The sequence below is a fragment of the Macrobrachium rosenbergii genome, chromosome 22, assembly GCF_040412425.1.
Source record: "Macrobrachium rosenbergii isolate ZJJX-2024 chromosome 22, ASM4041242v1, whole genome shotgun sequence".
Lineage (NCBI taxonomy): Eukaryota > Metazoa > Arthropoda > Malacostraca > Decapoda > Palaemonidae > Macrobrachium > Macrobrachium rosenbergii.
In genome coordinates this window covers 21,859,454-21,887,377 of record NC_089762.1, presented here as the reverse complement: position 1 = coordinate 21,887,377, position 27,924 = coordinate 21,859,454, and the positions used below count along the sequence as shown (strand labels likewise).

The 27,924-nt window shown below is 37.1% G+C and overlaps 1 protein-coding gene across 8 annotated transcripts in view; it reads right to left on the bottom strand.

Moving 5' to 3' along the window:
• LOC136850635 (uncharacterized) overlaps positions 1-27,924 on the bottom strand; it is a 123,166-nt gene that overhangs the window by 70,420 nt on the left and 24,822 nt on the right. For all 8 annotated transcript variants that reach the window (XM_067124358.1, XM_067124352.1, XM_067124356.1 and 5 more), the window contains 4 exons: positions 8,208-8,384; positions 6,296-6,406; positions 3,461-3,589; positions 1,676-1,842 (listed from right to left, as the gene is read on the bottom strand). In XM_067124358.1, the coding sequence (XP_066980459.1) occupies positions 1,676-1,842; positions 3,461-3,589; positions 6,296-6,406; positions 8,208-8,384 (584 nt within the window). The remainder of the gene's footprint in view (positions 1-1,675; positions 1,843-3,460; positions 3,590-6,295; positions 6,407-8,207; positions 8,385-27,924) is intronic.

Below are 27,924 nucleotides of genomic sequence, written 5' to 3'. Positions count from 1 at the left end.
TTTGTTTCAAATTTTTATACAATTTTCTGGCGTCGTATGCCATCGTTCCGCTTCGACGATTTTCGATTCTGACGCCAAGCAAGAACGGAACCACCGTCGTAAACCGGGGACTGCCTGTATTCTGGTTTGGATGTCCATTATCAATGAGGGCCTGGGCTACACGTTCCATTTCTTCATGTGTGTCACTCCAAGGGGAGAAGTGTGAGAGAGGGCCCTCCTGACGTAGGCGCTGATGGTGAAGCGCTTATACCTTTCGGGGCACATGCTCGCTCCGTTCATACACTGTTCAGGTTCATCGGCTTCGTGTAGACCTTCGTGAAGAATAGGGCCTCCCTTTGCTCCCCTATAAATACCGACCTAAGCCCCTTGTTTCTCCACATCCTTCTCAACGTCCCGAGAATGACCATCGAGCTGGTCGAAACATGTCGACGGTACCACAACCTGAACTTGGAGAAGAACCAGGATCCAGACCAATGAATGAGACCACGAAGGAATCCTCGGATTTCTGATTGAATATTTCATTAAAAATATTTCCTGCATTTCACGCTGTCCTTTTCCAATAAGAATATTTGCTAGTTGCTGACCAACATCGCTGAGCATGAAAAGCGAATTATAAGGAAAACAGAAAAGATCCTGTATAAGATAAATTTGCAAAATACCCTTTTCAACAAGACTTATTTGAAAGAGGGTCTGCTTCCTTCAAATAATAATAACATTAATATAATAATAATAATAATAATAATAATAATAATAATAATAATAATAATAATAGTAGTAATAGTAATAATAATAATAATAATAATAATAATAATAATAATAATAATAATAATAATAATAATAATAATAATAATAATAACAACATCTATGAAAGCAAAGTTTGCAAACCTCCACCACGGAAACTCCCATTGTACCAAATACCAACATTCATTTACATATCCCTTCCCAATTACATAACAGCCCGGTATAGCACAGCAGGCCATAAACTGTGCATCATTTAGGTTTTCATTCACTAGCACTTAAAATCTAATATTTTCTTTAGATACACACTGATAACACTAAAATGAACTAGGCAATAAAAACTGTTAGAGCTGACCAAGCTTAACATCCAAAATAAATGTAATCAACTGTTCTTTAAAACATGGTAAATCTTCCAAAAAGTAGCAAAATGATAATTAGTTATTACATAATTATATCAGAAAGAGATAAACCAAGCCCAAACACTGCCTACTTTTTTGAAAGAGATGATAATAATAATACAACCTAATAATGAAACTAATAACAATATTAACAAATTAGCAGGTAATGGAGATCACCGAGAAAGAATACAGATGAGGACTTGGACCAGAAGGAAATAACTTTTTTGAATCTAGTTCCATTCAGAGGAAAATTTTTTAAAATGTTAGCAATGATGTATCCTACATCATAATGGACAGTATTTTACTGAGCCCTTCTGTCAAAGCAAGACATAGTTTCTTTGACATGTTGCATAAATTCCACATATATCATAGCTTACAAATAAGACCCAGAAGACTAGAAAAGGATTTTGAAACACCTATGAGTCAGAAAAAAAATAAGTACTATTTCAGTGCTTGACATACCTTTTAAGTTCGTAAAAATTTAACTCCTGAAAATGTTAGCAATTGTCACTAAATCAATGTACACTGTATCTACTTACCTTTCTATAAGAAGGGATGCAATATTCAGTTGACCCCTAGCACAAGCGTGATGAAGGATGGACCAGTGGAGGTTGCCTTTGGTATCTGGACTTGCTCCCCACTCTAGCCATTGCTGTAACACTTCTGAATCTCCTGACTCTACACTCGGCATTAACTGCTGACCAATCTGCAACCAAAAAATTATAAGCAGGTTATTATAAACTAAGAACCAGTTACCCTAACGGCTTTACTTAGCCCAAGCCTCTACCAAAAGGAGGAGATCAGCATGCAGTCTAATTCCTGAAATATTCCAAAGGAATATTACAGAAACACATGAATTTGGTAACAAGCAAAAAATTCAAAGGCATGAAGGAAAGGCACTGTACATCATAAAAATAATCAAGGGCATACATAGCCAACATAGAGCTTCTGCAACTAAGATACATAAAGACATTGTTACATAGAAACAAACTCTGACTTTCTACAATCAGTTTTAATGATTTGACTTGCTAGAGGAGAAGTTGAATTTTATTTTTTTAATTAACATTATATATAATGATCAGGAGAAATAGTCAGAGATTGGAAAAAACTGTCTTGAATGCATGATAGTTAAGTTACTTGACTAAATTAACAAAGAACAATGAAAGATTTTGTGTGAAGAATGAGGATATAATGGTTGAGAGAAACAATATGGAATATGAAGAAATGAAGCAATGGTAAGTACTTTACATGAATAGAAGAGGTAGACTGATGAATATTGAAAATAAAGAGGAAAACATTAGTTGATCAAAGAGAAGCTAAAGAAAACCAAGTAAATGGGGGAAAGGGAGCATATGATGCTCCATCAGGATATCAGATTGCATCTCCTAATGAAAATAATCTGCTCTTGACAGGATCAGACAGCTACTGACAAACAACAGTTATAGCAGCTTCCCTGTGGAGAACTGTATTTATAAGCAGTTGGGCACATATTCAAGCTCTTGTACAACATTACCAACAGGAAATAGCATTATCACCTACTATAAACCATCATTCCTCAGTTGATAACCAAATGAAGTAAAAGCTACAAAAAAGGATTATTGCTCATGGAGCCATGCCCACTGCCCATGAGAGCCATGTATTTTTTTGTGTCTGAGATGTCACAGCAATTACAGATTCAGATATTATAAAAGGACATGTTATGCCCTCAACAGCAACTATGTTGAAATCCCACGACCAAACTATGGAGGCGCAGTTCATTGTAACAGGGGAACTATTTTCCAAAATTAGGTACACACACACACACACACGACCATAAGCCCACACTCCAGCACCTAATAAAAGGTACATACAGAAACTGTTCAGGGAGCCTAGTTTCAAATAGACCCAGATCATCAAGGCTGAGCATCCATCAAGAGTGGCCTAAGCACACTGACCAGCAAAATACCAAATTTATTATCCCCTCTGTGAGCAGGCTTTAAAATGCCCACAAAGATAATACGTAATGCTGAATCAAATACCCAGCTACAAATGCAATGATTTGACATTAAAAAGCAATTAACATAATAATGATTATGAGGAATTATGCTGTGCTGAGCTCATATGGCCAAATTCATATACAAAGTTAACAAACCATAGTATCAACCCAATAGAGGAACTATGCTTCTAGATATATAAGGATTAACAACATAAATACCTTAGTAAATGTTTCAAATTCTAACAAAATATTTACTGAAGCCATGCAAATGTATTCAGCAATGACAGTATAATTAGACAGCTAAACTCAGAGTTCAAAGTTCTTGCCTCTTCCATCTTTGAATTCTTACCAGGTTCAGAAAGGACTGCTTTTTTTTGTTCAATCTGGTCTTGTCCGCCTTGTTTTCGATAAGCACTTTGACAACCGATGTGTGGAACCCTCTAGCTGCTTCATGAAGGGGAGTATTTCCATTCTTGTCCTGAAAGAAGGAATTTGATATCTGTGATAAAACACTAAACACACTTTTGTAAAGAAAAAGTTGACTTTTGCTTCAAAACCTTATACTAATCATTTAGATAATCTCTGAATGACTGTATAAATATTCATAAAATCTTTTTGCTTTGTAAAAGTATGAATGCAACAGTTTGCAGTTTGGAACATGAAGGGCAAGTAACAACCGAATATGTATACATTTGATAATAATCTTAAAAGAACACAACATAAAGTCACATTGCGACAAGGAAGGAGTTAGTTTATTCGATCTGTGATCTTCTTCATTAACTTCATCAAAGATTACCAAACAATGATCCAGATAAAAGTCTCATGCCCCTGTTAACTGGTACAAATTTATAGATTTTACTTAATATTTAGTAGGGGCTAGACGAAAAAGTATGTACTTCACAGAAGTAATCTGAATTTTGATAAAAATCTCTACATGGGGTCTTCATGGGTTGCCATGAAGCTCATTAGAGTTTATAAAATCTTGAAAAGTGATATGCATGAAAGTTTTACTTAATCTGTAAAACATGTACTCAGTCATTAAAACCTCATTTATTCCATAATTATTGTTATAATGATTGTATGAACAATAAAAATATAAATAAAATATATAAATTCTACGACTATGAAAGGGAAATTAGCATCTTTAGCAGATAGAATTTAGTTTATGAAATTAAGCAGAGCTGAATTCCTTCTGGATAATGAAAATACATTAATTGAATAATTCCTACTGGATGATGAAAATACTTATGATTGAATTAAGTAAATACAGTAACATTTTATCTTGTTTAAGAGGATATAGTAAAAGGATGACAATCAACAGGAGAGATGGAAGGTGCAATTGCTGCAGATGTCTGATCCACAAGCATCTCAATTCTTATATTTTTACAATGGTATCATTATACTGTATTGCAAATTCCTTACATGTGAAAAAGAGGCAGTCTCTGAGAGTACCAAAAGAATTGATGGTCACATTTAGTAGTATGGATACCAAAAACGTCATTAGTATTGTGCATCTTTCCCTATTGCTTCCAATTTCCAGTACTATTCAAAGGGTAGATGAATGAATTACTGCATTTTGACACTAAGCCCAGCCCCTAAGGCCAAGATGGCCATTCAGTGTTGTACGAAGTCACAAAATGCAAGTTAGAAAAGATGAGGTTAAAGAATGAAGGACTCGCACTGAAATGTTACCTCTAAGAAAGAAAGGAAAAAAAATATTTCAGAGAAGTTACATTTAAGAACTATAGGGCTTACAGTGGTTTCAGTCTCAGTTCAAAGGCACAAGGCATAACACTTAAAACCTGCAATAATGAAAATGGCTAATTTTAAATATTTCATATTTCTCCAAACTCCTGTTTGCAATCATAGAAATTGTTTCCCAAATTATGATCTTTACCTGTGTTTAAACTATATTATAGATTGTGCGTAATCTCTGAGGGGGATTCATCTATTTCATCTGGATTTGTATGAGGGAGCCTGATAATTTTAGAAGCATTGTCTAACAGGTAAGGGATGCGAAGGGTGTTTGATGGATACTGTTCATCTCACTCAAACTGAAGCACTACAAATACAGATATTTCAGTGGAATGAAATGTCAGCTCTAACACTGTACTTGATACTGTGCACCGCATAATCAAAAGCAGACCGAAATGTGTTTTCAAATATCTGTTAACATAACAAGTCAGGGAAAGATAAGGTTAGCTGAAGCTTCCAAAAGGTAAATACTTAACCTTGGTATTCCATTCACTGGACAGTCTCTCCAACTTGTTAAGGGACAATTTCTTTATAACGATCAATATTAAAAATAATTTACACATTGAAAAAATTATATCATAAATTCTATACTGCATCAGCCACAATATACAGTAGTTTTTAGTTCTGAACTCCTTGAACTAACAAAGAAAACTTAACAAATTAATTACCTTTAAATTCATGAGTACATTCCCTTTCGTCATAAAAAGTAACTTTTTCCATAGGGAAACTGCACTTCAGCCTCATTTGATAAGTGACCTATTCCATTTGCCCATTTTTAATTTTTTTCTGGTAAATATATGCAAGGTATTGTAGAAAAAGGTCAGTGCATAATAATCAAAGGTAACTGTGATAAAATTCTTTCCGCGTAGAATGGAAATCATGAATGACAATGAAATATAGTAACTTTTTATAAAAATGAGAAAATGAGCTTGGTTAAAATTGTCATTACTGATAGAAATGACACTGTTTATTTACATATTTTCTTTCCACGCAGTTACAATACATTAGAATTCCTGGGAAAACTTTCCTTATGCCATAAAATTCACCCCCTGACAGTTGTGCTTGGCCTTTGGGGAATTCCTTCAAAATTTCGGCATGTACTAACCCTTTACAAAGATATTCTAAAATATATTTGAAGATAATTAACAATATTCACCTACGAACATGACAAGTTTTTCAGACTTTCCAAATTGTCTTGTTGGGGAACTTTAAACAGCGCTCCAAATGCTAACAAAACAAAATAACTGTGAATGAGCCAACGTTCGATTCCTGGGCAAGTTGGAGAGCTTTTGGCATGTTCCATTAAATCTCACTATGGTTCTGTTGATATAACCAATCAGTTAAGCACCTGGTATTAGTCAACTGTGGTGGAATAAGTCCTAGTCTCTATGTGCCACAGTCATACACAAAACCATTAGTCAAAATATACCTGAGCATTTATGTAAGCACCCTTCTTCACTAACAGCTCCACAGCCTTCCTGTTTCCCTGAGCACACCCTCGGTGAAGAGGAGTAGACATGTCGGTTGTACATGAGTTCACCTGAAATGCAGGACGAAATTAATATGTCACTCTCACTGAAAACAGTTGCTGGTAGTTCCTCCTAAATAGGCATTCAAGTTCCCACCTGCCCTTCATAATCTGACATATCCTCTTACAACACCAAATCACTTTATGGCTACCTCCCGGGCAAAATTTCTTCAGTTTTATAATTTACATACATGGGTTTGCATGTATACTACATAATACTATAACACATTCCTTGCAAATATATCCCTTACTGTTTTTGCTTCCTTGTTCTATCTACAGACCCTCATTCAAATACCTTTCAATAATATTTTATGGTATTATTTCTTGGATGTTAATATACAAGCATGATATATAAGTTATATATATATATATATATGTATATATACATATATATATGTACATATATATATATATATATATAGAGAGAGAGAGAGAGAGAGAGAGAGAGAGAGAGAGAGAGAGAGAGAGAGAAAGTTACACTAGTCATTAATATGAAGTTTATTTGCATAATAAACAATAAAATTTCTGTAGCAAACTTCCACATTAACATTTTCATAGCCTCCTCACTTCCTGAATATCAATAAGGGTCTCAAATTCTAACAAATCTATTACTCAGCTACCTCCAATCGCCGCTTACCTCCCTCCCCCAAAAGATTGAAATTATACAATCTTTTCACCATCTTATTATCTTGAAGTTCTTGTTAGGTCACAATACCATTTCAGACTAATTTTACCTGTTTTTTTTCACCTGTGCTAGCATTTGTTCCACTACTTCGTCGTATATTTACACATCTCGTCCTTTCAACCCTCCTTTTCTGCATATATATACTACGTAATTAATTACTCTAACTGGCTTCACTTACTGTGTTGACCCCTTTCTTTCTTCCCATCATCATTCCTTATATTCGCCCAGGATTTAACCATTTTCATTTTTTCACAATCACTGCTACTTCATCCAAGCTTCCATCTACCAGAATCACTTATCTTTTGCAGTCTTTTACTTTCTGTTCCCTCCAATTACAAACACTACCAGACTCTTTCACTAGTCTCTGCAATATATTTTCCATTCAATAAATATCATGGTACTTTTTTACAAACATTATCCCCTTCAAACTCCATTCACATCCCATGTTCTTAGCTGATAAAATTTCGCCTTTATGTGTTGTTTCTCTGACTTCTTTTATCACTAAATCCATTGCAGTAATGGGCGACCACAATACATATCACAACTTCGTCTGAGTACCACTTTTACACCCTACCAGTCATTCTACTATTATAGTTCCGTGTTCTAACAAGAGCTTTGCTTTCATCATGAAAATCATGCTCTATATAAACAAATTACTTTATACCCTACATCCTATAATTTTTACATTCCCTTATGTATATACTGTATATGACATTTTTTATCACACCGTGATTTATATACAATCATGAAGCTACAAATGTCGCTTAATATCAAATCCACGCTGCCTCGGGATTATCCCCGATGGAAAATTATCACCGAAGGGGAATTTATAAGTGATAAATGGACGGGCACTGCCGAGTCTCGCTATCAGTGGTAACGTCGACTGGAGTTGCTGGATGCGTATCTGTGTCGCGGGATCGAGACGGGCACTCAGTGGTAACGTCCACTGGAGTTGCTGGATGCGTATCTGTGTCGCGGGATCGAGACTCGGCAGTGCTGGTCCTTTTATCACTTATAAATTCCCCTTCGGGGATATTCCCGAGGCAGCGTGGATTTGATATTAAGCGACATTTGTAGCTTCATGATTATATACTGTATATATTCATGTACGTAAACATAATTATTTACCGAGGCTCCTGCGTCAATGAGTACCTCCGCAATCTCCGCCTGTCCCTCGAAACTGGCCAGGTGAAGGAGCGTCCAGCACATCTGGTTGCGGGCATTGGGATCTCCCCCCTTCCTCAGGTAAATCTGAATCCCCATCTTGTCTCCGCTGCGGATCATCCGCACGATGTCCGTTATATCCTGAAAAAAGAAGAAAAAGACGTCAAAGACATGGCAGGGAAAAAGGTAGTGAATGAGAAGAGGAATTGGAGAGAAGGTTTACTTAGGATGTAAGATGAAATGCAGGGAGTTTGGAAGACGTCAAAGAATGTGTAATGGATGGTTAGAGAATCTGTGGGAGAAAAAGTAAAGAGTGATAATAGAAAACACGACAAAAAACCAAACGAATAATACGAGAGATGGGACATAACAAAGAATGTAACAAATGATAAAAGAAGCAAGTAAAAAGATAGAGCTAGGAAATATAACAGGGAACGAAAGAGAGAGAACACAGGGTACTGCTCAGTGCAGGATGAGGAGAAATACTGTTCATATGACAGTCTGCAAATATAAGTATAACAATTCTACAGAAGAAAGAAAACTATGCGTTAGCAAGAAGACCAAAAATTACTCAAAGGGATGAATACACAAGACGAAGAGATTAATATGAGTAAAAGAACAGACATAATAAAAAGGAACGAAAGAACTAAAAACAAGGAATCTCGCATTGAAGAAAGAATAGCAAGAGACCTGAAAATACAATAAAAGTTTATTTGAAGAAGGAAATCTATGTATGTGAAAAGCAAATACCAGATGACAAAGAATGTACTTGATCTTGAGACACGTAGCAGAAAATTCTGCCAACCAATTCAAAGAGCTTTATGTAATCTAGAGTAAGATTGAACGATACATCTGCTATCAATCCAGCAACAAGCTTGCTTTAAACTAGTCACAGCCCAGGGCATATTCTCTTGTAACTCCTTACACCTTCTCAGAGTATTCTTGAACATTCGTGGTTCAAAATACCACAACCAGTAACCCAACCTACTCATAAGAAAAGGTAAGCGGACTTTTTGCTATGAATATTTTACAGGTAATTATGGTTCCATTTTTTGCTTTATGCCTTCAATGCTTGTATTATATCATAACACATGTACTATTATAGCTTCAATATTTCGATAACAGGCAGAGGCAGAAACAATTTGTGTGGCGGGATTCCCTGACACTGAGCTTTGAAGTGAATGGATTCGGTCACATTCAAGCTTTTCACATTAAATTATATCATAGACTCCTATAAAATATTGCCAAATAGCATTTATATTCCTTCATAAAGGTCCGCATTTTCCAGTGGGGAGGCACATAAAGACATTTACGTGCAATTACATTAAACTATTAGCTTTCACATATACATGCTTATATATATACATACTGTATAACACATCCACGTAATTCACCAAGGTAACGAGTTTATCTATATATATATATATATATATATATATATATATATATATATATATATATTTATCCATATATATATATACATATACGAGTTTATCCATATATGCATATATACAATACACATGTACGTGTACCATTGCACATGTGCAATGGGCACACATGCATATACGGGACTTATGCATATATGAACACACAAGTATACAGTACACACAATGTGCACATTCATGCAATATATACAGTATATATATATATATATATATATATATATATATATATATATATATATATATATATATATATATATATATATATATATATATATATTATCCACGCTTAAATACATACGGATACATACACACAATATTGCATATTATCCATCATTTATTAGTCCTCCAACTGTTTCCATCGTCTTGGCCGTCTGTCATCTTTTAGTCTCCTTGTCTGTCTGCCTGTCCGTCGTTCTGTCTGTCAGTGTCTGTAACAATTCTTTGGTGTGCCTTTTCAGGCTGACTTGTGGTGACAAAAATTGATACTGCCATCGTTTCACCGAGGGCTGACACTGAATGTGGTTGAGTGTGTCTGGTGATAGAGTCGCATGCAATCCTGTTCATATTCACCAAAGATTCTTCCAGGTGATGCTGTTTCCTCTGACAAAATGTTTGAAGAGTCAGTGGCAGACGATTTCAATGATTATCAAGTACAAGAAGCAACTCAAGAGTCCCTACTTCTGCGAGATTCTAATGGGGTACCACAGTGATGCCAATCCAACGGTGCTCTTGGTTTGGCAAATTCAAAAATAACATTTCAAAAGTGCAGGGTCCCGTGTAGACAAAATGCTCCAGAAATTCTTGGTTCGCCTCAACACGAAATAATGCAGCTGAAAGCCAAGGCACGTAACCTACCCCACAAAAAGGAGCATTCAGACCAAAAACCTCACTGAAGACAAAGGAAATTGATTACAATTGGCACCAAAATACGACATGCGTTGAAACTAACGCACCAGTCTTTGTTCAACCACTAGACGATGAATTGAGTAAACTGAAGCAGACGATAAAAATCCGTTGGATTGCAGACTTACTCCGGACAAATGAGCGGATTAGAGATATTTGTCAAAAGAGCTTGCTCTGTGCGTAACCGAAGTCACTTCCTAACAATATTGTCACCCGGGGGAAATTTCAGGACATTTCTATTCATTCTTGGGGGATATACCGGGTAACATTTTTCCCTCTAATTAATTTTACTGTTCTAATTCTCCATATCTGTTCAGTAATCTGGTAACATAGCAGCTAAGGTGAAACATATTTCAGTAGATTATTTGGTGCCTGGGGAACGTGCTGTAAACAAAATGAAACTGGCAGATGACAGATACTAAAAGGGTCGTGCTTTTTTTAAGTATATTCAATACTCATAACTTACATCAAAGAGATGAAATCATGGTCCATTACTAGTGACAACAAAGGGCTTCAAGCAATTCATTAGAGGAAGACCCATAAGATTTGGCTTCGAAATTCAGGCAGCACGCTCTTCCAACGTCCATTCCTTCATGCAATTATACTTCGTTTCTTACACTGATATCGCTGACATTGGGTCAGATTGTGGTTATATCCTTAACGGATAAAATAAACCTCCATGCTCTAGAACATGTCGTCTTTGATAATCTCTTTACACTCTTGCTCCAGCTAGAAAATTCAGCTTATCGTGGAGCCGGTGATAATGGAACACCAAAGAGACAATCGACACGAGGAGCCTCAGTCAAACCTAGAATGGAAATGGAGAAGCCAAATTTGGGTTACAGGCTACGAATGAAGCCTGGACAAAGATGCCCGTCTGTCATGAAGTGAAAAGAAAATGGCTGTTAGTATGGCAGGCTAAACAAATACAGAAGCTGTCCAAAGCAACAAGCAAAACGCTTAATATCGAATTAACTTTACCTAGGGAAATCTTTCACCAAAATTGTATCTGGCCAGTCAGGATTCGAACCTATGCCTTCTTAGTTTGAAACAGATGACAGTGACTTATTTATTCACTCCCCAATGTGTAGCTGAATTAAGAAGTCAATTTCTTCTCTGTATAAAACCAAAAATGCATAGGTTCGATCCTGGCCGGGGTAGATGCACTTACCACATAATTCCCTTTGGGTGTAAATCACTCCCAAGTTAATTCAACATCAAGGGTATTTGAGGCTTAATATTAATGTATGTATGTATATATATATATATATATATATATATATATATATATATATATATATATATATATATATATAGAGAGAGAGAGAGAGAGAGAGAGAGAGAGAGAGAGAGAGAGAGAGAGAGAGAGAGAGAGAGAGAAATATATGTGTATGTTTAAGTATATTAAACTCTGTATTTAACACTGTGGTATTTCGGTTATCATCAACAAAGATTGAGATTTTAAGTTACTTAATAACTTACTCAAATTTGCAGCCACAGCCTAGCAGGGGTTATGAATGAGTATTCATCTCATCCGAAAATGGTTGATCACAAGGTCATTCATATTTAAGACGGGATTTGTACGTATCCTTTTTTCATGGCACTTACCTACATGCCTTTCAAAAATTTCCCACTTATGCATAAAAAGTTTAGTTTTGTTCTGTACACGTATATGACGTTTGAGTCAGGTAAAAGTCAAGAGTGATGGAAGAACTGAATAAACTACGTACACTACGAATGGGGCAGACCTACTTGCTGTTCTTCAGAAAGTGCCCACTATGATCAGTGTGTTCCACCTAACAGAGAATGTTGGCGGCCACCGCTCAAAGCAAAAACCTACGTAAAAGAGCTGCAGCTAAAAATCTGGCTGAGGGTAAGATAAAGCAACACACAAACAATCACAAAGACTAACTGGCTCGATAGTATATAAATTGAAGAAAAATCACACAACCCGTTTATGACAATTATGACAACAGAGAGGGCGACAAGTGAACAGGTGAAGTGTGAGTTGTGTAAGGTGACATCTGCAATAAAGGGATCCAGATTGCAGGGATCCAGAAGTATATAACAGTTAGAGCGGTCGGACTGCAAGACTGAGCAAAGGAAGCGAAGACGGAGAAGTAGTAGGCTACAAAGGGAAGTTGCTAAATTCCTTTAGTAATGCCTACAGTGCTCCATGTGAGGTGCAGTGACAGCACTAACCCCCTACGAGGGGAAGGTGTGAAAGAAGAACCTGGTCTATAGAGGTGGGTCCTGTCTGAGAGACACTGAAAAAACTCATGTCTACAGAACACAAATAGGTAATGTGTTACTTGTTCACTGACTGTTTTAGAGCGAGTGCTACATTGTTACCGAGTTACTGATTTTATTTTTTGCCCTTTACGACGTCGAAATTTTAAAAGAATATTGTTAGTCGTTCACCGAGTGTTGTATTAGCCAGTGATTCATTTATTTTCCTTCATTATAATTTACGACATACCTTTTTTGTGTGTGTTACGTTGCACATGTTCTCTTTTGTAAAGCATAATAAATTGCGGTGCGTAAATATAATTGACCGGGTGTTTACTGTGACAAGAGAATACCTTCGCGTTAATTGTGAAAAAAATGTATGATCTCGTAAAATGAGAAAATGAGAAACTTAGGAAATGGCTGACTGCTCGAATGTGCTTCTTCTTAAGCCTCTTCTTAAATCAGTATTCTGGAATCATCGTAAATTTTGTGTGTAAGAAATCGTTACTTTGATAAAATGGTGTTAGTTTCACTGGCAACATACTGGTTGCTTTGAAAAGAGGAATGCGTTACAACGTAAAATTAATTTCCTAAAATGTGCTCTCTTGTTTTTCCAGAAAAAAATCCCAATTTCATATAGAACGTTTGACACACATAATAAAGTTTCATTCCTGTTTTTCAAAGTATTTAAAATCGCATTCATTCTCTTTGCTCCTCGCATATTTATTTCTATCTTATTTCACTGGATGTTTTCTTTTATTCGATTTTCGTTCTGTCTGTCGTAAGGACCGAATAGATTATAAAGTACAGAGAATAACTATTACTGTTGAGCCCTCGGGATCCTCCTGCTACTCTTTGGCAAAACAAACATGTCTGTTGCATTTTTTGTTGGGAAATAAATATCATCTCTCAAGGTACTGTTGTACATAGTAAAGGAGTCCGCAATCTTAAAATCCATCTTTACGGACATCCCATAGGATGAGAGAGAGAGAGAGAGAGAGAGAGAGAGAGAGAGAGAGAGAGAGAGAGAGAGAGAGAGAGAGAGAGCAATGAATAAATTAAAGAGATGTGTTGTTTTCCACAAACCTTGTGGAGCCAATAACAGGTGAGAGAGTTTTCTTATTTTTTTCAGTTTTTTCTTTGTCCTAGTGAATCTAAACAAGCCCACCAGTGGTGTTTTCCCTCACATTTGGTACAAAAAGTGTAAGTTTTATGTTGAACACAAGGTCTGGGAAGGTTTTTATCACATCAGCATTCCTGCAAAGCTTTTATGTAGGACTTTATGGCTGCAAGTTGTAAGAGCATGTATAGCAATACGGGAATGACGCGCCTGTTATTAGGTAATTACCTTCCTTTTCTTGGCACTCAGAGAACACTCAAGTCCCCAGGTATAGAATAGAATATAGAATTTAGACCGAAGGCCAAGTCCTGGGACCTATGAGGTCATTCAGCGCTGGAAGGAAAATTGAGAGTAAAAGGCTTGAAAGGTGTAACAGGAGGAAACCCTAGCAGTTGCACTGTGAAACAACTGTTACAAGTAAGATGGAAGAAAGAATATGAATGGATGTACATTAAAAGGAATGAAACAGGTTGCACTACGCGTCAGGTACACTGACGGCACTACCCTTCTATGGGGAGTCCCTGAGTATAGGGCACAGGCCTGTATTATCACTTGTTTTTGGAAATTATGATTACATTGGTAAACTGTGTTACTTCCAACTGATTTTGTTTCGAATCTTTCTCCAATGTCTTTATGAACCCAAGAGCTACCTTTAAATGATGCCTGGAGGCTATTGTTTCTTTATTCATGTTACATTCTCATGAAAACATATAATATTACATAAATGCTTTAATAAACAAAACGTTTTGCAATGTTCCCATTGATCCAGCCACTGAATATCAATCGTTTCTGTCTCCGGACAAGTAAATTTAGGAGATCTACTCTTCAAGAACTTTTTTCTATTTCTCATTTTCATCTTGACAAGCACAAGTGCCTTCATTTCGTGCAGCTAGCATATTTGTAAAAGCATGAACTGAAAGCTTACAACAGCTGAATAGAGGAAATATTATTACACAAAATACGGAAACATTCAGGCTACCGATTTGCAAAACAAGCTTTCACAAAATAAAGAGCTCACGAGAGAACAAAGAGAAAAGAGAGAAGAGACTAACATTTAAATAACGAATATAAATAAAAATACTCTGAAATTTACGGTCTCCAACACCAATAATAGCACTTGGTATGAAGACAGTAAAGAGAATCAAAGACGTTTTGTTGTGGAAGGTGTGAAACGTGGCATCCCTTCGGACTTATAATTACCGTTACTGGGAAAATAGCAACCCCTTCTTCGGCTACTCTTGTCTAAAAAGGTAGATCCAAGGAAGATGCTGACATTTGGACAATTGAGCAGTATTTGAATGGAATATAAAATTTAGGCCAAAGGCCAAACACTTGGACCTATGAGGTCAATCAGCGATGAATGGGAAATTGAGAGTAAAAAGGCTTTAAAGGTGTAGGAGGAAAACACTGCGGTTGCACGGAGAAACAATTGTTAGGAGAGGGTGGAAAGTAACATGGAAGAAAGAGAATATGAGCGGAGGAACAGTGAAGGGAATGAAACTGGTTGCAGCTAGGGGCCGAAGGGACGCTGCAAGGAACCTCAAGTAACGCCTACAGTGCACCGCGTGAGGTGCACTGATTGTTCAACCCCTCGACTGGGAGCAGTATTTGAGGCATGTGACATAAGGACATATAGGGAGCTTTACAAACAATACCTGGTTTAATATAAGCACTGGACTACAAAACTTTCAAGAGTTGTGATAAAGAAACCTTAGAGTGAAAGGTAACACCAAGTGCTCAGAATCGTTAAATAGTGTTACTTGTACAATGCGAATCATGGATGACAATGTTTGCGAGACCGGCTAATCCAGGGTTACCTTAATACTTAGGTTGATAAACAGCCGCCCCAATTTTCTGGGTGACTAAGAGAGCACCGCCATTATTCTGAATGATGTATAGGAGTCCAATTAGAGCCTGATTAGAGCCAACAAAAACTGTAGACTCCTTGCACAGAAGATTCACAAATAAAACTTATGAAACCCAATTGTTTATTTGGAAGATATTAACGTTTACCAAAGTTGCACATTACACACACATACGCATATGCACATACACGCATACATACATACATGTTTATGTATATATATATATATATATATATATATATTATATATATATATATATATATATATATATATATATACATACACACACACACTTATTTACAGTAATAGCAATCACTGATAATCTGTTTGTGCCTCATTAGAACCAATGCCTATTGTTTTAGAACTATTCCGATTCCATTCACATGTCGAATAATGATGTAATTCCACCTTCCGCTCCCTCCCGCAGTAAGAATGAAGAGATGACCAATACGTCTTAATCATGCTTTGTGAAGAAGAGCTAATAGGTCCTTTTATTAAGATTATTAATTCATTAGCAGAGAAGGGTTTCAGTGCCACTTGCTGTATGAACCACCAATAGTAAGAGCCGATTACAGTATTCCTACCCTGGCAGTTTCAGCTTTTTTTTTTTCTAGTATTCAAAGTGTTCAGAGTGTGCAAGAGTTATGATTTAATGCAAGATTCTTCAGCGAAATGGGAAGGAGAAAAATTTGCTCCTTTCTCGTACAATCTAGGAATTCGACAACGAGGCTAGTTTTCTTGAAACACATTCTCCATTTTGCTTCCTTTCACCACCCCATTCCATCTAACCCTACCATACCCCATCAGTACTCCAGTATCTCTTCACCTCCCCCAATCATTTTCCCTTCCTGTTCCCTCTCCCCCCCATACTGATAACTTACCACGCACCCTATGCACTCATGATATCCATAGCTATGCACGGCATTCTCACATTAAACAATCATATCACGCAAATCAGATTAACCAGTAAAGAATTGATACATTAGTCGTTCCTGACAGGTTACTCGATACCAATGAATGACAGTCATTATGACTAGCCTATCACGGTATTGACACGTGGCGCTTCCTTATTGGTTACTCAATATTAATAATGGCGTCATGACGTTCGGTTGCGGTTCTTGTCCGAAGCATACTCCGTCTCCAAAATCATCATTCACTATTAAGAATATCAGTTACTCCAACGAAATCAGCGGCATTATGAAGTAGAGGCTAAGAAGTTTCTCGTAATAATGCCCATTTGAACTTTTTAAATTAAAATTTCATTCAGACTTTGTTGCCGAATGGATGACAACTTTCCTCATAATCATCTAATTTTATTCATAGCTTGAGTGAAGGAAATTCCAGCTTTATTTTCGTTTCCTAAGACGCTGGAAGGAATAAAAAAATTCTGGTTGACCAATGTATAGCAATTGTTCGATTTTTAGGCGACTGTCTCTTGAGTTCGGTTTTTAGGCGACTGTCTCTGAGTTCGAGTTTTAGGCGACTGTCTCTGAGTTCGAGTTTTAGGCGACTGTCTCTGAGTTCGAGTTTTAGGCGACTGTCTCTGAGTTCGAGTTTTAGGCGACTGTCTCTGAGTTCGAGTTTTAGGCGACTGTCTCATTTAGTGAGTTTATTTCCAATTGGTTTTTGCTTTGAATATATTTCTTCAATCCTATATATATATGTATATATCTGTCATCAAAATTAAGACAATATAACCCTAAACCCATAAATTTTTGTATGGTTTTTTTATAATTTTCTTTCAAACGTTTAAAGTTCTCCATCTTTTGTTATTACAACAGTTTCTCTTCATCATTCGTTTTTGCCTTCGTTTCACTCTTCTTTATTATAGTTACTCTTACCAAGAACGTCGTGTTTTTTACTGCTAAGTCTGTCTTGTAGCCGAATTACACGCAAATAATCGGACGGATTTTTCTGAATGTTTCAGAACCGTCGTCTTCTCAGGAGAAACCGATTCGAATTTGATGAGAATCCGAGGCAGCCACCACAAGAGGTTAGTTTTTTTATTTCGTTTTTTTTTTTTTTTCTGTACGGCTAAATTCTTTTAGCAGGATGTCATGAAAACTCACGAAATGGTTTTTCAGGTTCTGAGGGCTTGGAATGGAACATAAAATGTAGGCCAAAAGCCAACCCCTGGGGCCTATGAGGACATTCAGCGCTGAAACGAAAACTGACAGTAAAAAAAGCCTGACAGGTGTAACAGAAGGCAAACCTCGCAGTTGCATTATGAAACAATTGTTAGGAGAGGGTGGAAAGTAAGATGGAAGAAAGAGAATGTGAACGGGGCCACGGTAAAAGGAATAAAAGGGGCTGCGGCTAGGGGCTGAGGGGACGCTGCAAAGAACCTAAAGCAACGCCTACAGTGCAGCGTGTAAGGTGCACTGACGGCACTACCCACTGCGGAGATTTTTGAAGACTTGCTGTTTACACGAACAGTTGATTATATTTTGGATTGGATCCGAGTTTGGATTAGGAGTACGGAGATTTCTTACTACTGAGTTTACTCCTACTGTGTACTCGAGAAAAACAGAGGCTACCTGCCTTTCGCCAAAACAAACATAAATGACGCAGAGTACTTGTGCGACTCTCGATTGCGACTTTGTATTAATGAAAGAAAACGTACGTTACTCAGAATATTTATCAACTAAGGTATTTGCATTTGAGGAGCACTGGATACTTGGAATAGAATATGTACATACAATTTAGGCCGAAGGCCAAGCGCTGGGACCTATGAGGTCATTCAGCGCTGAAACGAAAACCGAGAGTAAAAGGTTTGAAAGGTGTAACAGGAGGAAAACCTCAAAGCAGTTGCCCTATGAAATAATTGTCAGCAGAGGGTGGAAAGTAAGATGGGAGAGAGAGAGAATATGAATGGAGGTACAATAAAAGGAATCAAAGGGATTGCAACTAGGGGGACCGATGGGACGTTGCAAAGAACCTTAAGTAATGCCTACAGTGCACCGCGCGAGGTGCACTGACTGTACTACCCATGTACAGGAGGACACTTAAAATGACCCTTTTATTGTAATGTTCTATTATTCTTAAATTATCTGAACTCTTACTTTATGCCTTCCATATCATTTGTTATTAATTAGTTTCCTTTGTGTTACACACCTTTAGGTATTGATATTAAATTTCCATCGACGTTGAAGATACTTGTTGCAACGCCAATTTGCAGTACAATCACTAAACACCCTGGTATTTAGTATATGCAGTTATATGCCCACACGTACGCGCGTGCGCGCGCGCACACACACACACACACATATATATACACATATATATGTGTGTGCGTATGTGCGTGAATGTGTGTGTTTGTGTGGAAGGGAGTGGATGTTTGGAATGTACGTTATAAGAGCCAAGCACTGGAACAACTTCAGCCATTCAGCGCTTAAGAAAGTGAAACGAGGTGATTGGACAGTAAGATAAAAGAGATCTAGAAAACAAAGGAGACGAAGCCTAAACACGAAAGGTCGAAAGCCCCACAGCCGCACTAAGAATAATTGTTTGAGAAGTTGGATAGCAAGATGAAAGCAAGGAGGCCGGAATCGGGATAGAGCAAAAGGCTAAAGAGTAGGTGTAGCTACGGGCCGAAGGGGTGCTGCCAGCTCCCTTTGTTAATGCCTATAGTGCACCGCGTGAGGTCCACTGATGGCACTAACCACCCACCCGCCCATCCCCTCCCCCCCCCGGAAATGTATGTAAAAGTGTACCTGTTTACGTAGTCAGCGTCAATAGCCCCTCGACACTGACTTTGTCTTTCTATTTTCTCAGCATTGACTAAAGAGCGCACAATGGCCAAATTCGTGAGTCGGCGAGCTTTGAATTTAACTACTTTTTGCTTTTAAGCAACGCAACCTCTTTTGCCTTCATATTCTGCCAAAGTTTTGTAATCTCATCCGAGTTTAGCTTGCAGTTTATTTGTTTTTGCTCTTCACATTTGTCTTAAAATAAATGGAATCTTATTTCATTTCTTTTACGATGAAGTCGGCAGCGTCAATGCATGTTTCTCTCTTCTTATAAATAGCTGTTTGAACTAGTTGATGCTCTGTACATTTCCAAGTATATATGTGCGTTATAAGCATAGTAAAAAGAGAAAAAGAAATTCATCATGTACATAACGTCAATAAAAATTTAAATGACTTTGTTTATGCCTTACAGACAGTGTGAGAAAAAACAGATTATTCATAATGTAATTAACATACAGAAAGCCACAGCAAAATAAGAAAACACTTCAATTCATTTTATATGTTGGCAATGAAAAATTCATCAAGATGCACCTGACTGCTGTTGTTTCCCGTGTCTTAAAGATAAATTGCCTGAGTTGGCAGTGGAGCTAAAACGACGGCCACTTAGTACATTCTTAAGAGCAAAAAGAATAAAGAGCCGAGTTTTAGCTTGGGTAAGACACTTGCAAGGTCGACAAAGACACAGGAACACCTCTATCAGTGGTAATGAAGTACAGCCGACAACATTATAGCAGAAACATATGCTATTTTCGTGGTTCCTGTCTAGGCAATCAATTGTGGTTTTACGGGGTACAAAAAATTGCATGTCTTTAATACTTTATAAGCAGAGACGTGAGATTTTTGTTCGTGACTAACTTCAGCAAGTCACTTTGACTTTCATTTATTTGTTATTTTGATCTATGCATGCTACAATAAATTACAACAATTCAGCTTTAAATCAACACCAAAATCCGTATTCAGGCATGGAAACTAACTTTACATAGAACAATCAAAGAGAAATACAATCCTGCTAAGCGCAAATGGGTACAATGCAGTCATAGTGCAATATACCAAAAAACATACATTCTACTCTATATATTATTATCATTCATTAGTACTCCAAATGAGCAAACATACATATGGATTTAGACTTAAATGGGAACTGAATGCCAATTTGCGAAACAAATAAGAAATAAAACAAAATTAACAAACGAATGAACATTAACGCACAAAAACAGCTGTAGAAGCCCTTCTGTGCCAAAACCTCAGCTCACCCACATTTCCGACGACACTATTCCTCATCTTCCCTCCCAACACATCCGATATATGTATCCCGCTCACACCTACCCTCTCGTATTCACCGAAAAACACTGTCCGCCTTTTTACCAACCCTATGATTTTTGTGACACCTTCACCGTGTCCTTACGATGAACCACTTCTACAATTCTTACATCACATATATACACAAAGAAATCATTCATCACATTAACGTCCAACTTCTTAAATTTGAAGAATCATCCATGCACCACGTCCATAGATAGTCTTCTTTTTAAAGCCATTTACAGAGCTGCTCCTTTCTTCCATGTCTCACTTTTACCGAGGTGCGCGTCCTCTCCCATCCTAAATCATGACACATTTATTCCAACATACCTGAAAAATCTACTTCCATTTGATATAATCTACAATTAACTTTCATTGCTCCAACTCCCTGGCTTCCATTTACTCTCATAACCTTATTCTTACTGACATTTACTCTCAACTTTCTCCTCAGCATGCATACTGAAACCCTTCCTCCAATCGCTGCGGCCTTCTACTATCACTAATTAACAGAGCATCGTTTGCAAACATCAGCTACTCCATACTCAGTTCTTGACCTCGTTTCTCATCCCAAATTCTTCACATATTTGTCCCGTCCTTTCCCTACTTTCTCTCACTGCATCTGCCATTCCTTTCAGAAATGCATTAAACAGTCTTAAAAGACATTTTCGTCAGAGAAGCTGTTCTCCGCCAAACTAGTAGCTCTCTCTTCTACATAGTCTTTCATAATCTTCGGTTTCATCACGACGTTTTTTTACCCAATACTCCCACTATAATCCACAGCACATCTATCACCTGAGATTCTCAAGGTCTGAACGTAACAAAAAATCATCCCTTCATTTTCAAATCTCTGACAAAGCGGTTTCATATAATTAAATATATGCGTATAAATACATGTGCAGTTTACACACAATTAAAAAATCTATATAATTAAAAATATATATATATATATATATATATATATATATATATATATATATATATATATATATATATATATATAATGTATGTATATTTCTTTTTACCGAAAAGTTTTCAATTTTTGTAAGAAAGCTTTGGCTAGGTGCTGTCAGGTAACAAAATATTAATCGTCTTTACTGACTGAGAAAACCAGGCTAATGAAAATGAAAGCAAAAATCATATTATCTCATATGAATCACTGGCCGCACCTACCTTGACGAGTTGTTAACGACGCGTCAACAAAATATATATATATATATATATATATATATATATATATATATATATATATATATATATATATATATATATATATATATTTATATATATTAAGTTCTTTATAAACACAAATGAGAGTAACTTGTTCCGAAAACTGTGGCTTCACATTTTCCAATTGTAAAAAAAAAAAAAAAAAAAAAAACATAGTAGCCTCTTCAGAGGCTTATCCCGTTATTTTCACTGTGCCCACTGCATCCGTGACCCGTCACACCACAAGATTTTCATGCGAGTAATGTTTACGACGCGTTCAATACAAAGGAATCAGTCAGTATCACTTGATGGCAAAAGATGTTCTGATATGAGCAAGTCGTGTTATTCATTCCCTATTTACCTTGCTCAGGGATTGCGAAACAATGAGGAGGAAAACAATGAGTCCTAACCCCATGGAATTATATTAAAACCTGGAAGATTGTGATACTGGAAAACTGTTTTTCCAGAGCAACTCGCCACAACATAAAACTAAATGCATGCAATATATTCACACTTATCAATAAGTTACATTCATTCTACAAAAAAAAAAAAAAAACAAATAGCTACCTAACTCTCAATTAAGACCTAATGTAAATTTCATGAAGTACTAGCGTCAGCAAAACATACAAGCACGTTATTACTGTATAAATGGCAAAATCTCGGACGGTTTGGAAAGACGATAATTACTATCATAATCTAGGCTCTCAGAGGAATTCTCCACTGACTCGAAGACAAAAAAAATTAACTTGAATTAAAAAACGGATGCCGCAGATAACATTTTGAGTCCGCCCACAAATCTTCAAAACTCCTGAGGATAGAGGGCTGCAAATTGGTATGTTGATCATCCAACCTTCAATCATACCAAATTGCAGCCCTCTAGCCTCAGTAGTTTCTATTATATTTAAGGATCAAGTTGCCCATACCCATGATCGTGCGTCTGGCAACGTTATAGGAAAGGCCACCACCGGACGTGGCTGAGTTTCATGGACCCCGGCTAAGAGTTTCATGGGCCGCAGCTACGAGTTGCATGGGCCGTAGCTGAAAGTTTCATACAGCATTATACGCGAACAGAAAACTCGACTGCGCCGAAGACTCTTCGGCGCATTTTTTACTTGTTTTATTATTTATTTCCTTGTACAACTAAATCAGTTTTAGAAATGACATGTTACAACCTAACTGAACACCTTGATTCTAATGACCATTTCACAAGAATAAATAAAAGCTTACAATCACTCGATTAAAACACTTATTCTCACTTCCATGAAGGAATCGAGATTTTTGGTCTGTGACTTGACTGTGACAAGTGCTCGGAAATATATATATATATATATATATATATATATATATATATATATATATATATATATATATATATATATATATATATATATATATATATATATATATATATATATATATATATATATATATATACATACTTTAGCAAGTTTACTGTCAGTGGACAAAAACGGGCTAGCGATTCATGAACGTGAAAATGGTTGTATTTCTTGTCCAGCTACGAAATCCATAGCAGCTGAATTTTAACTGTAACACTAGGCTATTCCTTGCAGTGCCGCTTTCGCAGTACAGACCAGTATTGTCAACTGTCATTGACGAAACTGATTTTCTTTTTAAAATATCGTCGAATATGAAATCATTCCATATTGCAGTCCATTGTTCCTCCAAGTAAATTTCTTTATCAAGTTCTGGTTTCAGTCAGATTAAGGCGACCCTCGGAAGAGGTTTGAGATGTTTTATGCTTTACGTTTTTATTAGCATTCATTGGACTGAATCAAGGCTGGATGACTAAGAAATCGATCTCTCTAATTTTAAACTCTAACAGTTGCCAAAGTACATCAACGAGGCCTTCTTGAACAATAAAATAAAATCACACACACTAACTGACAATACAAATCACTTATTTTTTCAACCAAAAGTATGTTTTAAAGTTGATTTTTTCTTAACTGTTAAATTTAACCAGCTAACTATATACAAAACACAAGAGCAAGTTGTTGAATCAACAATGCTTAATGACTAAAATTTCTCACAACAAAGACCCCAGGATGAGAAAATCACTGTTATTCCAGGGAGCTACGGTCCTATCACAAATGCATACTTATATTAAGTACATACATTTGTAGGTGCAACTGTAACGGTGGAGTAGAATACGTCGCAAAACTTTCACACATACGCAGGTCTAAGAATAAGTTTTTAAACAAGAACATTTTTTTTTTGTTTGAAGGGGAATTATTTTTGTGTATTGGAAGATCTGGTCGCACTGGTGTCATTAGCTTTAAAAGTAAGGTGTTCTGAGGATTTTTGTTAATTCTAAATCTGTGGTGTCACAAAGCTCGTGCATGAGCATCCTAAGGAATTGGAACAAACTGGTCAACGTCCACTACGTAGTTTATTTGATTCTGTGTGAGATTATCTGGTCTCGAGCCAAAACAGCTGAAGAAATAGTTCCCTGCATGCAAAAATTCTGAGGCAACAAATGTTCCTCTCTTCAGTTTGTTATCACCTCTCAGTGACTCAACAATTTCTTCAACTGCAGTTACCTTAAATAGTTTGGCATTTCAGAAATATAACACGAGACGTTGTGAGCTCAGGCTTTGGACTAAATTAGCTTTGTGCAGTTGAGTAGCCAAGAGATCCGCGACCACATCACCCTATGATTTGCCGAGCCATCCGACAGAAAAATTTAAAACCAAGTCAGACTTTGATTTGCTCAACATATCTACTACAGCAAATCTAGAGCAAGAGAGAAAAGCAAGCCAAAGCGGCTTGCTCAGGGTACTTAATGCACGATTTTAAAGAAAATCAGATTATATACAGGACGAATGATTAAACTTCCTTATAACTTGGTTCTAGCTTATCTGCCTCTAAATTTACTGTCTGTGGAGAGTAAATCTTTTTCAAGTTTTATTTTTTAATCATAGTTGACATTCAAACATAATAAACAGTATATCCTAAAAATCTAAAATGCGAAATATGATGATGGAATACTTTTTGTTTTCGTCGTGTCAGTACCACTAACACACATTCTTAAATCTTCAGATCTTCATCAAATGCACAGAACTTGTGCGGAATGAACGTGGTGATGAATGAGCTTCATATGTTCTCGGGGAGGAATAAAAAAAGAGAGAGGACGAAACCTCAATTTATGGATAAGAAACCGTAAGACTATGCCAAGGGTAAGGTTTATGATGGCTGTACGCGATGATTTGCTTCGGTGAAGATAGACAGACATAATAAGGACAAAGACACTGGAAAAACGAGACCAGTTGCAGAGGACGTAACAAAGAGGAAATGGGAGGAAATGAGAGAGAGATAGAGAAAGAAAGAGGAAGAGACACGGACATGGCCTTGTGTCTCAACTTGGCAGAGGTGGGGAAAACCCCGAGACATATCGAAGTGCTCGCTGACACAGATTCCGCGTTCACCACATGGCACAACAGCGACGGCCTCTCAACCCCATCCCCCACCCCCTCTCTCTCCCACACACACTCGCACGCACTCCCACACACACACACACACACTCACACGCAATCGGACACTTGCCCTCACAAACAGTGTTCCACTATTTTAAAAAACGCACTAGCAATTTCCCTCAGTTCTGTCGCCTGTTTGCCCTTCGCCCAGAACGAGGTTATCTCTTTTTCGCTGTCCTATAATACTACAATTTCATTACCTTGAGCTGGGTCGAAAATAACATTCTTTCTCACTTTTGGTTCAAAGAGGCCGACGACTCTAACAACTTAGCTTCTTTTCTTTCCCCTGTGGGTCCACAGCTGGCAGTGCTGATAAAGTCTTCAACAGCACCAAGTACATTTTCCGGTGAATGTTGTCTTTATTCTTCATGCATTCATTGCTAGTTATCAGACTTGCGTCACCTCAACAGAAATCAACAGTTTTACGTTTAAACTTGTACTCTATTTATTCAAAGATATGTACATACACATTATACACACACACACACATATATATATACATATATATTATATGTATTATATACTAATGTATTTGGAGTAACCTTTACTGTTCTTTTTCTCGTTTCAGCTCTATACACATAAAACTTCCCCGTCTCTTCTTTCCTTGTCCAAAGCCCCCTCACGTTTCAGTCATTTGATAAGCGGCTTCTGACATTCCTCGGGAGATAAAACCAGTTTCATTTTTTCAGGCTGGCCAGTTACCCTTTGAATGAGAGAGAGAGAGAGAGAGAGAGAGAGAGAGAGAGAGAGAGAGAATTATGGAACCGATAATGTTATCCTTTCGGTCAAGAGTCTGGCCCAATGACGCAGCGGAAGTAAATGAAACAAGTAAAAAATGAGCCAAAGTTTCTTCGGCGCAATCGAGTTTTCTGTAGAACGTATAATGTTGTATGAGCCACCGCCCATGAAATTTTTAGCCACGGCCCGGTGGTGGCCTGCCCTAGTGTCGCCAAACGCACGATCATGGCTAACTTTAACCTTAAATAAAATAAAAAACTACTGAGGCTAGAGGGCTGCAATTTGGCATGTTTGACGATTGGAGGGTGGATGGTCAACATACCAATTTGCAGGACTCTAGCCTCATTAGTTTTTAAGACCTGAGGGCGGACAATAAAAGTGCGGACAGACAGACAAAGCCAGCACAATAGTTTTCTTTTACAGAAAACTAAAATACCTCCCAAAGATCTTGAATGTCTCATTACATTACCAAGTCCATGTCATAAAAAATCAGTAAATTCAAAAAATGAATGATAACAAGAATATTATTAGCTGAAATATAATTTATCAATAGTTTAACGCCCTTGGAACATTTAGCTATTTTAAGGTTCTTTTTTTCGGATATTAATAACTGAGAATACCTGACATGCGTCACGATACCAGAGTACTGCTGGATAACGAGGGTGACATCCATTAGTGACATCAGCGCTCTTTATTCTTAGATTAGTCTGTGACGTCATTCACTCGCGCACACCCACCTTTTGTTTTTGTCTGAGGTAATGCACACCTAGGTTTGTTTAAGGACCACAAGCCCAACATTTCTCACGTTTTTCTAGTTTTCTGTAAAAGAAAACTATTGTGCCGGCTTTGGCTGTACGTCCGCACTTTATTCTGTCCGCCCTCAGATCTTAAAAACTACAGGGGGTAGAGAGCTGCAAATTGGTATGTTGATCATCCACCCTCCATTCATCAAACATACCAAATTGCAGCCCTCTAGCCTCATTAGTTCTTATTTTCTTTAGGGTTAAAGTTAGCCATAATCGTGCTTCTGGCAAAGATATAGACCAGGCCACCACAGGGCCGTAGTTAAAAGTTTCGTGGGCCGCAGCTCATACGGCATTATACCGTGATCACCGAAAGATATCTATTTTTGGTAGCCTTGATTATATACGCTGTAGCGGCTGTACAGAAAACGATTGCGCCGAAGAAACTTGGGCGCATTTTTTCCTTGTTTTAAGTCAGTTTTGCTTTTGTTTTTCAGGTTCACTACATTATATGGCAGTCAAATTACCATTTGACGACAAAGCAATGGCATCTAAAACTTATATGACTGGTCTACAGGTTACTAACTGGAGAGACATGAGAGGATATTCTATCATGTGGTAGAGGGTTAAATCTATAACTTTTGTAAGACTTCCATAGAGTGACATTCTATGCATCGTTCTTGATTAATCTTATGTCCTCTGCATGTCAAACCATTCTGTTTTTTAAATCATTATTCATCACACCGTAAGCGCCCAATGAATGAAGAGAACTCCTTACAGATTTATTCTCAAACTTTCACTTGGATTCTCCACTCAACACAAAGGCTTTCGAAAGTCACCATTCTGTTACTGGCTGTCCCTCTTACTACGAAATCCAATACATAATTCTTTCC